General features: G+C 40.2%; 2 protein-coding genes across 2 annotated transcripts; one reads left to right on the forward strand and one right to left on the reverse strand.

Annotated features, from left to right (window-relative positions):
- Positions 1-175: 175 nt before the first annotated feature.
- LOC136675984 (LIM zinc-binding domain-containing Nebulette-like) lies at positions 176-6,285 on the forward strand. Its single transcript, XM_066652821.1, has 8 exons — positions 176-201; positions 2,498-2,816; positions 2,979-3,073; positions 3,354-3,438; positions 4,786-4,893; positions 5,085-5,265; positions 5,468-5,586; positions 5,971-6,285. Exons 2-8 carry the CDS (start codon positions 2,748-2,750, stop codon positions 6,145-6,147), a joined length of 834 nt encoding a protein of 277 aa, XP_066508918.1. The 5' UTR covers positions 176-201; positions 2,498-2,747; the 3' UTR covers positions 6,148-6,285.
- On the reverse strand, positions 5,618-15,788 carry LOC136675983 (serine/threonine-protein kinase RIO1-like). Its single transcript, XM_066652820.1, has 17 exons — positions 15,584-15,788; positions 14,272-14,485; positions 13,934-14,018; positions 13,722-13,791; positions 13,133-13,175; positions 12,910-13,002; positions 12,639-12,751; positions 12,474-12,554; positions 10,782-10,868; positions 10,534-10,671; positions 10,183-10,286; positions 9,746-9,852; positions 7,992-8,057; positions 7,790-7,903; positions 7,658-7,711; positions 7,280-7,405; positions 5,618-6,922 (listed from the first exon to the last, which is right to left on the reverse strand). The coding sequence occupies exons 1-17, from the start codon at positions 15,655-15,657 to the stop codon at positions 6,818-6,820; spliced, it is 1,674 nt and encodes a 557-aa protein (XP_066508917.1). The 5' UTR covers positions 15,658-15,788; the 3' UTR covers positions 5,618-6,817.
- Between the last annotated feature and the right edge of the window lie 508 nt (positions 15,789-16,296).

Below are 16,296 nucleotides of genomic sequence, written 5' to 3' on the forward strand. Positions count from 1 at the left end.
CTCTGATTACTGTGCTGAGTAAATCTGCTATCACGACATTTGCATCTAAATGAATCATTGAATCAGTGGTTCGATTCCTTGCTGCGCACAGTTCAAATGAATCACTAGTGCACCAGTCGTGCTGAGTACGCGCAGCGCGTTCACGGGTTAAATCCCGTGTTGCAGAAATGTAGTTTTGAACGTTTACCTGGACGCGGTAGGGTAGAAACTCGTTTCCGTACAGTTTGGGTTTCTTACCTTTTTAATGACTGAATATAAAACGGAACGTTACATAGTGACAGTACGTGTTTCAGGGTCAGCTCGAGTAATGATTTAGCGTGTAACGCATATTAACGTTGGCGCCTTATGAAAAGCCCAGAAACCGTTGAGCCGACGACAGGAAACACAACATTTGCCTTATTACCATAAGGCTGGAGAACGTGGGCGTTAGCCTGTAGCTTATGGTTTAAAATGCAGGAACTCAGATTTATTATCTGTGGAGAGCTCCTATATGCTTTAATGAAACTGTGCAGGTTTTTGAAGGTTTATGTGCACTTTCAAAACCAACACGGGACACCTGCGACTGGCCTGTGGTGTTTTACAATACACCCATGTACTGTACATTATTTACAAGACACCTTTGGAAGATGTATATTTTCCAGTACAGAATTTTACAGGAATTAAAATGTAAAATACGTTCTCTTAGTTGTTCACCGAGCTATACAATATATTAAAAATATAAAATATTTTAATATTTTGACTCAGCAATTTGATGCCTTTGTCTTACTATATCACAAAGCTTAATTAATTTATGAACTATTGTTCTGTAACCGCTTTGTTCTATTAAGAGTTCAGACCCCTTGCACACAGTGACCTGAGGTGGAGTTTGTCTAGAACCGTAAGTCCCATTTCCGCCATCAAATTAACCCCTAAAACTAATCTCTGTTTATTATAATTATATACTGTGACGTTCTTACTAAGTAAAATCCCCCGATACCTCGAAAGTAGCTCAAATATTACTCTACACCTTTGTCTGCAGTCAGTAAACGCTCACCTGCCGTTTTGAAAAATCTGCCCTGAAAGTTGACTGGATTGGTTTTATAGTTTTTTGACGTATAAAAACCCAAGTTGCCAGAATCCGCTTGTTTAATACTGGCTTTGGAACGTTGCAGTTTCATGGCAGAATTGGTTAAACGTGGCTTTGACTTCTTAATTCACGCATGATATTTTTTCAAGGGTGAACAATTCATTTTTACAGGAGGGGCTTTTAAGTCACTTAGCAACTTCTTTTTTAACACAGTATTTCCAAAGTAATTCATTTCAAAAGTAATTCTGAGGCTAATGTGCTTAATGTACAATCTGTGATTAAACCATGATGTAAGACGTTTATATTGAACTCTCACTAGAATGAAAACTGTGGTCGTCACTGCCCCCTCGTGGTTTCACTGCAATTCTGCTGGCCTGTTTGTTTCGCTTTAAATTGTGGATAATTGGATCAATATTTCCGACTCTTATGCGAAGTGCGCTGCTGAGAGCTAGACTTTTTATTTTTATTTATTTTTTAATTTGGATAAAGCACTAGCAAAAAACAAAACAAAAAAACCTTAAGTCATAGTATCACTAGTGCAGAGTCACCATCCCCCAAGACTGCTCAAAACATCTCTGACTCATCAAATGATGGTCTTTTTTCGACATTTCCCTCAGACACACACGCATATATATGTGTGTGACCAAAGTGTAGTGTGTGTATTCTGCTATGAGGCTGCAGTGGTTCAACATCAGTCTCATAAGGGTGGATTCAGACAACCTGGGTTTGGGTTTAATATGTTTTAAAACGTGTGTGTGTGTGTGTGTGAAAATCTGTTCATCTAACCCAAAAACAACATGATAGCTCAGGAAACTTAAAGCAACACTATGTAAGACATGCTGTTTTTGTTCCCAGACTCTACCTTCAGTTGAAGAGTGTAATTCACTTTTACAGCACTGACCTGAACTCAAGGGGTTGTATGAGAGGAATAGGGGTAATTTCCTACCCGCCTCCAAAAGTTACTTAGTACAGTTTCTGCTGTGCTGATTTCAGAGTAACAACAACAGAGGCTCTATTCTCCCTATTATTAGCCAGTAAACATCACAGTGATTTTTTAAGCTGTAAGTTTAAGATAAAAATACGACCTAGTGTTGCTTTAAAGGGGATTCAGCATCGGACCCAAAGGAGGCACACACTATATTTTCATGAGCTTCAAAAAAAAAAAAAGTTCTTAGTGTTGATATAAACATGACTGTTATCTCCACAAATCTGAGCCCATTCTGAGACTTAACTGAGAGCTCTTCTTAAACCCAAAACGAGACGTGAGATTACACAACAGCGTCCTTTATCTCTCCATGTGATCTAGATTTGATGCCTATGAGGAACTAGCACCATTAAGATCTCTTTTCCTGATTCGACTTCCCTTTTATGTAAATTAGATTTTTTTTGCCAAACCATTCCTTTAATGGAACATATTTTGCTGATTTTCAGTTCACGTGATTGTCTTCTGCATGCTGTTTATGCTCTGTTCCTGAGCGCGCAGCAGGGAATGGCTTGGCACGGATTCATCTGAGGCTCGTCCTCATTCCCAGCGCCTTCCAAAGAGTCAGCAAACGCCCCCATAAGCTGAGCATCCACGCAACTTCAATCCAATCCACTGCTACGGAGAGCCAGGCAGCACTGGAGCGCACTGAACCCAGAGAAGGTTTAGTCAGCGGTGATCCGGATCTAATGCTCCAAAATGAACCCTCATTGTGCACGCTGTGGCAAAATAGTCTACGCTACAGAGAAGGTGAACTGCTTGGACAAGGTATTACTCTTTTCTTTGTACTGATCACTTGAGAGCTGCAGTTCCTTTTCAATGGGATGTTGACTGGTAACTCTGTTGCACTGCCTGCATCTGTAAGCCTTACACTGGCTGTGGATTATGTGCATGTTTACATGTTTATTTCTTGATTTGTTTACTTCTCAGTACTGGCACAAAGGCTGCTTCCACTGTGAGGTGTGCAAAATGACCCTCAACATGAACAACTACAAAGGATACGAGAAGAAACCCTACTGCAATTCGTATGTTGTACAAACGTCAGCACTTAAAAATAGCACTTTTGATGATCTGCAAGTTGGGGAGGGGGCTGGTCTGAGGATCTGCATCAACATATTCTTCCAAATGAGCAGCTCAGTCAAATATAGAACAGCATCCAGCCCTGAAGCTTTGCTGATGACATGCCTGTTACCCACACACAAAGCATAATTTATGTTTTTCTGCCAACTAGATGAGTCTCTTTCAACTTCTTTATAAGCTGGCGGTCTTCCTGCTCCCCATAAATGGCTTTTCCTTCTCCTCCAGGCACTACCCAAAACAGACGTTTACCATTGTGGCTGATACCCCTGAAAATCTGCGCCTGAGACAGCAGAGTGAGCTGCAGAGTCAGGTACGGCAACCCTCCACTGTTCTTTAAAAACACTTTCAGATAAACTGTAGTCATTCAGCCTGCCCAAAAGGGACTGAAAATGGTTCCAGAGGGATTAGATTCTCAATATTTCAAAGGAGAGTAGGTGACAAAACAGAGGTTTCCAGGAGTGGCGTGAGCCCACACGTCAGAATACGTGTGTTTGTAATTTCGAGATCCGTTCATAAACTGATAACAGATTCCCTGAAAAGAAGTTTAATGCGTTTGTGATGTTAGAGGCATGCAGTTAGCTCAGTGCTAAAGTATTAGCTCCAGTGCAAAACTAAAGCAGTTTTGCGCCCCTCCTCCAAAATGTACATAGTGTGGTTTCTGCAGTGCTGAAGTTGGAGTAACAACCACAGTGGCTCAGTGAAGTATCACAATGATTCTGAATTCAATGCAAGTAATAAAAAAAACAAAAAAAAAAACTACCGACTGCTCCTTTCATGTGTTGGAAAATAAAGAGCAATTAAAAGGTTAGTTCTATGTACAGAAAAAAAACCCTCAGCTGGTCAGCCATGTTGTAGCACTTGTAACAATGTTATAAAACAATAATCAAAGGTGGAAGATCAAGGGAAGGAGGACAACCACGAGAGAGAGAGTGTCTTAGCTCGTCCGGCGAGCTCTTCTGTTGCCAGTGTGAGATTGGGTGTGACACTTCGAGGTCAGCACGGAGAAAAGCAAGGCAGCTGTCCACTCAGCGGTGAGCTGGCCGGTCCCCCTCGGTTCTCCACCTGGCAAACAACAGCATGCTGCCAAGCCCTTGTTGTTCAGGTTCTGGCCCAGGTTTCAGACTAACACCTCATGGAAACATAGCAATCAGAGCGTTCAGTTTTATCTTTGCTGTTGCTACTTCATGTATCTGATTCCCTTTCTACCGGTCAGGCCCCTTTTTCGCGGTTTACTGAGCGGCCATTTTGCAGCATTTACCCGACCCTTTTGGTTAACTCTGGCTCTTTACCAACAGGAGTCAGGTTGGCAGATTCTAGAGGCAGAATTCACGAGGCTAGGCTTCCACTATTTTGGCAGTAGTCAGAGTTCCTAACACCTTCATCAGAAAAGACACTGAGCAAAAAATGTAATTCCTTAAAGAAAAAGCAAGAAGGAAACCATAGCAACAACGAAGAACACTCTTTGATCGTTCTGGTCAAACTTAAGTCTTGTTTTGGAACGCCCGAAATGGTGAGGCACGACCAGAAACAAGACTTCAAGCTTGAAAATGTACAAGTTACTCATCAGATTCACCAATGGTGGAGTTATTTCTCAATATTTAGATTTCTCAAATACATCCTGTATGTAACTCGGATTTCTCCATTTTTTGACCCATAGGTGAAATACAGGAAAGATTTTGAGGACAGTAAGGGCCGTGGTCTCCGATTTCTTGTGGACACACCGGAGGTGCAGAGACTGAAGAAAGCCCAGGATCAGATCAGCAACGTAAGGCCTGTGTTTTTTAATATAACAGTGTCATGTTTATCAAGATTTACTCTTTAACCTGCTTCTTATTCGCCTACAAAAGGTGTCATTATTCTTGTAACGAAACACTATGTCCATATGGTGTCCTGCAGATATGTGGCACTTTGTTGGCACTCATTCTGCAGTGGTGTATCTTCCACATTTTCGTGCAGGTAAAATACCATAAGGATTATGACATGCCAGGGTTGCACGGGGTCACTCAGGACATGCAAGGGGCTTATCTTGTTCGAGCGCAGGGGAGGCCCAACAATCAGACCATGAGCAGCAGCACAACACAACAGGGTGTCCATCAGTACATCATGGAAATGGACCGGAGGCCAGGCGTCATTGTGGGTGAGCTTTGCATCTTCAAAACTCGTAAACAAAACACGAGTCCCACAATACAGACTCCCGTCCAGTGAACTGTTTGTAAAGCAGACCATGCATCTCACCTCATCACAATATAACACAACACTCGCTGTAATGTAGACTTCACTGTAATTGTGAACGGTACATGCCTTTTTCCTCTGTGCTATTTCTGTCTGTTTGTATGTAGCGCCTGTCCTTCCTGGGGCGTACTACCCGAGTGGACACAACCAGGGTCACAGCTACATGCATCAGACAAGCATGCACTCCCTCAGGTCAATGCAGCAACGATCACATCCCTCTACCATGGTGAGCTCTCATCCAACAAGCCTTTTCAATGTGTTTTATGTTTTGAGTGTGGCTCCGTTCGCCAACTTGGGCTTCTTTCTAAAAGCAGATAAGAACCAGTTATTCCCAGCATGCATCACTCCAACTGCTTGTGTTAAACGAAGCCTGTTGTACCACTCAAATAAAGTTCTAAACCACAATTCCCTAAAGTTAATCAATTTATTCAAATCTTTGCTGGTCAGTTTTACAGTTTTTATCCGTAAAAACGTTTTTTTGTTCACTGTTTACACTGTTATTTGGGTATGACTTTCTATTATTTGCTAGCTAGTATAATTCTATACATTCATACATTTGGAATAAAAGGACAATTGTGCAAATATGTTCATTAACACTGACCTCTCTCAGAGTGTTTACAGGGCTTTGTATGACTACACAGCTCAGGACTGTGACGAGGTGTCGTTTCGAGACGGCGATGTGATCCACAGTGTGCAGCCCATAGACGAAGGCTGGCTGTACGGCACGGTGCAGAGGACCGGACGCTCGGGCATGCTGCCCGCCAACTACGTAGAGGGCATTCGCTAACTCACCTCCTCTCACCCCCACCGAGCCTCAAATTAAAACCGTTTCACTGCAGTCAACACTTGGATCAAAGACTTGTAAATCGAGAGGCATGCCTCTATTTTGGATGTAACAATGGTCAGTCTGTCAGTCTTTTTAAGAGGTGTCTCCTTTTGTTACAATGTACCCATGAACCCATTAGTTGGCGCATGTTACGATATAGTTTTGTACCTTCTCTATCTTTTATCTGTTTTGTGTTTAACTGTAAATACCTTCCTAAAACCCCAAATATATTTTAAAACATATGTGCACTGATTTCATGACTGATATTTTGCTAGAATTTTCAAAAAAAGCATTCGTCTCCGTCTTAACTTATGAAATAATGCTAAATGAAACATGTCTTTGCAGCATGTCTTTGTATATTTTGTTCAAATATATGAATACATAGTATTTGTACATTTTGATGTAAACATTACATTAAAAATTATTACTATGCTAGAAGACCTGCCGTGGCAATTTCAGATATTTATTAAAATCTCTTGGCTGTATTTGAGAGTTTTATCTGTTTTCAATCCGTTCTCTTGGATTTCATCTGCAGCCTAAGATTTCCTCAGCTATGTTAAAAACTGTGACCATGTCCCTACAAGTGTCTTCTATTCTTTCTGCTCGTACACCGATTCCCTCATTTTCATCGTCATTTCTTCATCTTGGAAACCTTCTCCCTGCGCTTTTTCACATGCTTGGGCACTTTGTTTCTTCGTTTCTCTCTCTGAGCTTCTTTGACCAATTTCTTCCTTTCCTGAGGAGGATAGAAAATAAAACACATAAATACACTGTAAAAAATTGCTGTCAATTTACAGCAAGTCTGCTACAGTATTTTATTGTAAATCGCAGTATTTACAGTAAATTATTGTATTATTCAATTACAGTAATATGCTGTAAATTTGAAATACAGTAGTGTTCCTCTAAAAATACGGTAAATGGCTGGGAACTCTGCTGCCAGTATTTTACTGTAAAATGTACAAGAAATTTTTTACAGTGTACATTTAGTGCATAACTGGTGCAGTGTAGAAGCTTGTTCAGACACCACGTGAGTAAATACAGATTTAGATTTTCTCCTTGTTAATATCGGTACACAACCCTCTTTCCTTTGTACCTTTTTATCCAGAGCCTGTGCTGGGTCCTGTTCACTATTTTCTTGCGTGCCTTCTGCTCCAGAGTCCTCATCATCTTCACTGCTCGACCCCTCAGCTTCAGCACACTTCTCCAGCAAAGAGGGAACCTGCAGAAAAACAGAGAAGGTGTACACACCACTTTTTTCTGACACTGAAATGAAAAAGATCTGATATGATTTTCCTTATGCTTTAACCTTTACTCGGGTCACTACTTAATGGCTTATGTTGTTGCAAGCATTCACTTGGGTTTGGATTTATTCTGTTCTTTGGCATCCCTGATATTAAACACAGCATTTTCCATGGAGTGAGTACACCAAGAATGAGCGACTGAAATCAATAATTTATTTGAAATCTCTTACCGTCTGCACGCCCGAAAGGTCCTTTTTGAGGCCCGTAACTGTCTGGTACAGGATCTATCATTAAAAAAAAAGAAACAGTCAGCAGTGCACATCATCTCCTTCTCCAACAGTTTTCAGGACAAAGGCACTCACACTGTCATCCTGGACGTTCTCAGACTCCTGATCCCTGTTCATCATAGTGTCCACATCCCGTTCATAATGACTCACTTCGTTAAGAGTACGAGGAATGTAGGCTTTCTTGAATACCTGATATTGACACAGAAAAATAGATCAACTCTCTGTAGTGTACGCAGGAATTACAGTCTATAGGACACTATATATGAATTATTTGCACCTCCTCATCCACTTTGTCTTGGTTGGATCTCTCCTCTGCTGTTCTTGCTGAAGCTATCTCCATCGCCTGTGAAAACAGTGTGCATAAAAATAAATGTAAAGCAGTTTATGACAATTCAACAGAATCTGATCCAAATACTAGTAATTGAATACTGTTTATATTACTAAGAACATCACACCTAAAAAAAGTGCACCCAGGACGATCCCAGACTATATTATTTCCAGCTGTTCAGTGTTACACTGCAGTTTAAAGCCCAATAATTATACATTTATGATCATATCATATATATATATATATATATATATATATATATATATAAAAATATATAAATATATAAATATATACACAGGGGTTGGACAATGAAAGTGAAACACCTGGTTTTAGACCACAGTAATTTATTAGTGCGGTGTAGGGCCTCCTTTTGCGGCCGATACAGCGTCAGTGCGTCTTGGGAATGACATACACAAGTCCTGCACAGTGGTCAGAGGGATTTGAAGCCATTCTTCTTGCAGGATAGTGGCCAGGTCTCTACGTGATGCTGGTGGAGGAAAACGTTTCCTGACTCGCTCCTCCAAAACACCCCAAAGTGGCTCAATAATATTTAGATCTGGTGACTGTGCAGGCCATGGGAGATGTTCAAATTCACTTTCATGTTCATCAAACCAATCTTTCACCAGTCTTGCTGTGTGTATTGGTGCGTTGTCGTCCTGATACACGGCACCGCCTTCAGGACACAGTGTTTGAACCATTGGATGCACATGGTCCTCCAGAATGGTTCGGTAGTCCTTGGCAGTGACCATCTAGCACAAGTATTGGGCCAAGGGAATCATCACTGATCCACCCCCATGCTTCACTCTGGGCATGCAACAGTCTGGGTGGTAGGCTTCTTTGGGGATTCTCCACACTGTAACTCTCCCGGATGTGGGGAAAACAGAGAACAATACATGTTTCACATTGTCCACAGCCCAAGATTTGCACTCCCTGCACCATTGAAACCGACGTTTGTCATTGGCGTGAGTGACCAAAGGTTTGGCTACAGCAGCCCGGCCGTGTGTATTGACCCTGTGGAGCTCCTGACTGACAGTTCTGGTGGAAACAGGAGAGTTGAGGTGCACATTTAATTCTGCCGTGATTTGGGCAGCCGTGGTTTTCTGTTTTTTGGATACAATCCGGGTCAGCACCCGAACATCCCGAACCCGAACATGTGTGCATTGCAATATTTTGAGCAAAACTCTGCTCTTACCCTCTGCTAATTAACCCTTCACACTCTGCTCTTACTGGTGCAATGTGCAATTAATGAAGATTGGCCACCAGGCTGCTCCAATTTAGCCATGAAACCTCCCACACTACAATGAGAGGTGTTTCAGTTTCATTGTCCAACCCCTGTATGTATGTATGTATGTATATATATATATATATATATATATATATATATATATATATATATATATATATATATATATATATATATATATATATATATATATATATATATATATAAATTAGCAGCAGTGCTGTTACATAGAAAATCAGGACCATGTTGCAGGTGTGTCAATGTAAAGTTTTAAATATTTTATCAGATAAACATGCCTTGACTTTACTTTCCAAGTGTAAGTTTAAAAATACAAACAAAAACAGCCTTTTGACAGTATATTAATAGCAAATGCCCCTCCCACTTTACGCTTATATGATGGACCTATATTGGCAGACGTACTAACAACAGCCTTTAATAATACCAGTTGAGCCACACAAACCTTGTCTAGATACTGGTTGATGTTGTCTTTTGTGATGGAGGGGTCTGTGACAAACTCAAAAAGCTCCCTCACCGTCATCACTGCAACGTTATGCTTCTGGAAGAAGTCTAATGTCATTAAAAACAAAGAAAAGAAAAAGATTAAATAGTTAATTCAGATGTAATCTATAATTCATACAAAAAATGTGATTCGATATGAAGCATATTCAAGTCTCTTTTGTGGGTTGGTGCAGCACTGAGACGTCCACCCTGTTCTGCTCAATGAATTAACACTGGGACTCCCCTCACTCAGAATGTCCTCCTTCAATTTCACAGAGCTGCATTTAGATTAAATCATACACTTGCCTGGAAATTTGGGGAAACCGAATGCAAAACAAGGTCAAACCTCGAGATGTTTTTTTCAGTCTATAAAACAGTGTGTAATGTTAACCAACCCACCATTGATATTGCTGCAGTCTTTACGGAGAAACTCCAAGGCGTGTGGATGATCGTGCTCCACAGACTGAGAAACGTCTATGATATAGGCATCTCCATCATGATACCTGTAAGAGACGGAAAAGATCTCAATCCACCTCCCCCACAGCCGTCAATTTTTAACTTGATAATTAACAAATAAACAAACATTTGTACGACAAAAGTAGGATTCAAAGATTAACCAAAATTAGAGCAGGAATACAGCCTAAATGTAACAGATATACCGCATCAAACACTCTGGCAACTGAAATGACTCATATACAAAAGCAGTGGGTGCGTCTCTAAAGCTTTACACAAAGCCCAAGTGTGACGTACAGCATGTTAAACTCGCTGAGGTCAGCATGCACCAGCCGAGCATCCTGATACATCAGCCTCATGTTCTGGATGACCTGCAGATACAGTTCTCGAGCTTTGGATTCAGACAGAGCAGCATTCTTCAACAGAGGAGCAGGCCTGGGATCAGAACACAGACAGTAGTTAACACAAGAATATTAAATATTTAAATGGAGTAATGATTTCAAAAGATTTATTAGTCTTAGTAAACATAAAGCAAGCATACATACGTGTCATCTTTTCCGATGAAGTCCATGACCAGAACATGGCTCCGGAGCAAGATGGGCTCAGGGCTTGGGATGCCTGCCGTCTGAAGCCTTGAAACGAAAACAGAGTTAGAGCAAACTGTGAACTCAAAAAAGATTTATTACAACACAAATATAGACAGAACAAAATAAATATGTATTTTTCTTAACTTGAATGTCATCAAATACAGTGCCTTGCGAAAGTATTTGGCCCCTTGAACTTTTCAAACTTTTGCCACTTTTCAGGCTTCATACATAAAGATATAAAATTAGAATTTTTTGTGAAGAATCAGCAACAAGTGGGACACAATCGTGAAGTGGAATTAAATTTATTGGATGTGTCAAACATTTTTAACAAAAACTGAAAAGCGAGGTGTGCAATATTATTCAGCCCCTTGCGTTAATACTTTGTAGCACCACATTTTGCTGCAAGTCGCTTGGGGTATGTCTCTATCAGTTTTTCACATCGAGAGACTGAAATTCTCGCCCATTCTTCCTTGCAAAACAGCTCGAGCTCAGTGAGGTTGGATGGAGAGCGTTTGTAAACAGCAGTCTTCAGCTCTTTCCACAGATTCTCGATTGGATTCAGGTCTGGACTTTGACTTGGCCGTTCCAACACCTGGATACGTTTATTTGGGAAACATTCCATTGTAGATTTGGCTTTATGTTTTGGATCATTGTCTTGTTGGAAGAGAAATCTCTGTCCCAGTCTCAGGTCTCTTGCAGACTCCAACAGGTTTTCTTCCGGAATGGTCCTGTATTTGGCCCCATCCATCTTCCCATCAATTCTGACCATCTTCCCTGTCCCTGCTGACGAAAAGCAGGCCCAAACCATGATGCTGCCACCACCATGTTTGACAGTGGGGATGGTGTGTTCAGGGTGATGAGCTGTGTTGCTTTTACGCCAAACATATCGTTTTGCATTGTGTCCAAACAGTTCGATTTTGGTTTCATCTGACCAGAGCACCTTCTTCCACGTTTGGTGTGTCTCCCAGGTGGCTTGTGGCAAACTTTAAACGAGACCTTTTATCTTTGAGAAATGGCTTTCGTCTTGCCACTCTTCCTCTCTGCGCTTTGAACAGAACCCTGAGACTATCACAGAGCATTTATACGGAGACTTGATTACACACAGAGGGATTCTATTTATCATCATCAGCCATTTGGGACAACATTGGATCATTCAGAGATCCTCACTGAACTTCTAGAGTGAGTTTGCTGCACTGAAAGTAAAGGGGCCGAATAATATTGCACGCCCCACTTTTCAGTTTTTTATTTGTTAAAAAAGTTTGACACATCCAATAAATTTCATTCCACTTCACGGTTGTGTCCCACTTATTGTTGATTCTTCACAAAAAATTTCAATTTTATATCTTTATGTTTGAAGCCTGAAATGTGGCAAAAGGTTGAAACTTTCAAGGGGGCCGAATACTTTCGCAAGGCTCTGTATGCACAGCAATGTTCCAAATCCACTCTGAAGCCTTTCTACTAGAAGAGCAGCAGCACATGAGGACAAAGAGTTAATTACCCCTGATTTCAGGGGAGATGTTGGGTCACTCAGAGAAGCACACTACACTAATTAGTGTCCATGAGCAAGACTCCTAACACTGTAGTGGCCTATATTTGAATCAGAACACTTGCTAAAAAGCCATGAATGAGTGATTAAAGCCTCATACCAACCTGATCAAATTCCTCATCTCCTTCTCTGCCCACGTTCGGACCATCTTCCTCGGGTTCCCTTTACAGTAGCCGTGTCGAAACCTAAAGCATCGTAATTAACGATTACTGACTTGTGACAAGCAAGCGGACTTGTGTGAACAACCTGTAAAGGCTCATGTTTCTCACCTGAACTCTCCACTGACGTATTTATCCCGGTCTTTAAAAAGCAGAATGGACGTCTTGTAAATCTTAATGGCTCGACTTTCCCCCTTTGCTGTGGTTGCATGGTAAACATTGGCCTTAAGAATCAGAAAGAACAAAAAGTAAATATCAGAAACCAATTTAGGTATGAGACAAGTAGAGAACAATGCTTGGGCTAACCCGAAAAATATATATTAGTGCTGTTCTTGGGTTTTATAACATATTATATACAGCATGAAAAAGGCCTCGTAACTACCTCTTTGCCTGTGCTGATACAGCCGTTGATTTCTGAGATTATTCCTCTGCTGAGCATTTTGAAGAGAATCATGCGGGTTCTGGGGTCCAAGACCTACAAAAGTGAACAGTTAGCATGCTTTACAATAACACTTATTCATTTTATTTTTTTCATTTTTATCATTATTTTTTTTTTTACAAATTATTGTTAAGGTTTATCTATTAACCATTCCAATCACTCATACCTGTTCTACTGTAGCTCTGTCTGACTTATCCTTAACCCGATACCTACGCAAACAGTACAAGAGATTGTTGAAGTGTCTGGGATCAATTTTACTGTGCAAAAACAAAATAAACTGACATTCATTATCTGTAACCCTTATCCAGTTCAGGGTGGCGGTGGGTCCAGAGTGCAAAGCGGGAATACACCCTGGAGGGGGCACCAGTCCTTCACAGGGCAACACACACTCACACACACACTCACACATTCACACCTACGGACACATTTGAGTCGCCAATCCACCTACTAACGTGTGTTTTTGGACTGTGGGAGGAAACCGGAGCACCCGGAGGAAACCCACACAGACACAGGGAGAACACACCACACTCCTCACAGACAGTCACCCGGAGGAAACCCACACAGACACAGGGAGAACAAACCAACTACTTACACAGAGTCACCCGGAGCGGGAACCGAACCCACAACCTCCAGGCCCCTGGAGCTTTGTGACTGTGACACTACCTGCTGCACCACTGTGCGCCAATAAACTGACATATGTGTTTAAAAAAAAAAACAACAAACTGAAGTTGATAAAGAAAATATATATTACTAACGTGTCTGCATCTCTTTGTTTTTGCATCACTGTGACCTTGTTGATAACCGAATCTGCGTAGTCCAGTTTATCTGGAAAATAGAATCAACACACAAAGCTTAGTCTGATGAATAAAAACATTTACATCTTTATAATCTCCAACATCTGTCTATAGAGATTTTTCTTCTTTATTTTATAGCTCTGTGCTTTTCGGTGATGAAACACTGTCCTTACCAAGATTTATTTTGTTTTCATACTTCCTCAGGACCTTATCTGATGGAGTGCTCATGTTATGTAATTTTGAGTTTTGTCGATTTGCCTAAAAACAACACAGACACAAAAAATAAATAAATAAATAACCTACAATACATTAAAAGCATATTACAGATTTAGGAGGGTTCCAAATGAATAGGATTGACTAAGCTATACACACACACACACACTACAAGTGATAGTAAAATGCACTGAGTTTTATTATCAATGTACAATGATGTTGTTGACTTTTACACCATACATTTTTGGATTAAAGGATGAAGCATTTCATTCATTATTTGGAATATTGTAATGGCTACCTGTTGATTGTTGCAAGGCCTCACTGCGGCATAGCGCTTGGTAAAATCTCCTGTTGACTCACACCAGTCCCAATCATAGTCCTCTTGTTCCTCCTCCTCTTCTTCGTCATCATCATCTTGCTGTGAAGGTTCAAGGGACAAAGTCTGTAAGCTCACTCCACTGAGCTTGTCCAGTGTTGGAGGCTGGCCTGTACTCTGGCTCACTTCTGAGTCACTGGGGAATATATATGTTTCTATTAATATACATTAGGTATTACATCCTTGAGGCTGAAAAAGTCTGGCTTCTGTTTAATGAATTTGGTAAGACAAAAAAATCTACCCCTATAAACAATTAATACATTGTTTAATTTGGGTTTAATAATATAAAATAAGACGTATAAAGGTAAAATAGAACATAAAATAAGGAGTAGAATTCCTATTAAAATGGAAATAAAACAAACAACATTAGTGTAGAAGAGAAAGAAGTGAGAAAATCTGAGTTCAAACAGAAACAGTTAGGTATTGTCCTTTAAGTTCATGTGTTATAACTGTTTAATAATGAATTTTAAAGTATTTATATAACCTAATATCATTAACAAACTAACTTTAAACTTTACATAAACCATTCATAATAAACGAGTGTCTGTGGTGCTTCCTTTATACACCACATAAAATCATAATTGGATTAAGCAGTCAGAACCATGGCTGACATTTCTGGCTTTGAAACTGTAGTCTCAAAATAAACTCACAATCCATGGTTTCTGACGTCATAAAACTAACTGACAAATCCTGTTTTGGGACTGGGGCTCTTGAACCGTAGGCCAAGAAAATGGTTAAAATTATATCTAAACCACTTCTAAGACATTGGGGAATTTTTAATCTTGGAAATAACTTCTAAATATTTTAGTTTTAATGGCTTAGTCGATGACTGAAAAAGAATTTAATTTAATAAAAGATATTTGCTCTTTGAATATCAACAGATTTTACTTGAGAACATAATACATTAAGTAAAATATTTAAAATTTCTTGAGGCTTTGTCAGTCTCAATGGTCACATATATTTCTAAAGTGTTTTGCTATATGTTTCTATCGGAAATGAGCAAAATCTGCATTTAAATCCACTTTGTTACTGAACTTTTCAGTATTTTAAGTGCTGTGAAACTGAACAGTTTACAGAGGCATTACACATCTAAATTACGTGTATTTGGCCGGAGAGTACATTATTCTAGCCTCTAAAGAAGCAGCTTTAAAGCCAATACAAGCCTTAAAACCGACTTTTAAACCAACAACAACAGTACCACTGTTAGCCTTTAGCTGCTAATATTTACTCTCACCTTGCCGACTCCTCTGCGTCATCAAACTGCCCCGGAACAATCGACGGAACATCGGAAAATCTCTCACTGTTCATTTTATAAACGGAGAAATCAAGGACAAAACACTACGAGGGCAAAAAAGAGCTGTTAATCTCATAAAAGCTCCACTCACAATACTGAGAACGTGGGTACGGAAGCCGAAAAGGTATCCGTTTGGGGGCAGGGTAAGGGGCGGAATAAGCGAATGAACGACGTGATCCCTGACCATACGTCAAAGGATTGCCCTCCCTCCCCTTCCCCAGCACAGAAAACACGAGTCATTCATATTTTAGAGAAGCCTCAATAATTCACTCTGCCACATCGTTTTTTCCACTAATCTTCTCCCTATGCTCTTTCAAAGTTCAGATTTAATTAATTAAATCTCTCAAAACCCAGCTCATATCATCAAAATGAGATTTAGAAGTTGCTGCCGAGAAAGATCACCTATTAAGACACTACACTTTTACCTTCATTCAGCAGATCAATTAATATGCAATTAGTCCTGCTCAAATGCCTCAACTCTCAATCTAATTGACAGGATTGCTTCCTCAGCTTTATGACATCAGAAATCCTGGCTGTTTGAATCCGTGTCCTTAAGATCATATAAAATGAAATTTCTCAGTCGGGGCCACTGACTGCTAATGTCAACCATAATGAGTCTTCTAGTGAATAAAAAACACATGCTAACTAAACAC

This window comes from Hoplias malabaricus, chromosome X1 (genome assembly GCF_029633855.1).
Source record: "Hoplias malabaricus isolate fHopMal1 chromosome X1, fHopMal1.hap1, whole genome shotgun sequence".
NCBI lineage: Eukaryota > Metazoa > Chordata > Actinopteri > Characiformes > Erythrinidae > Hoplias > Hoplias malabaricus.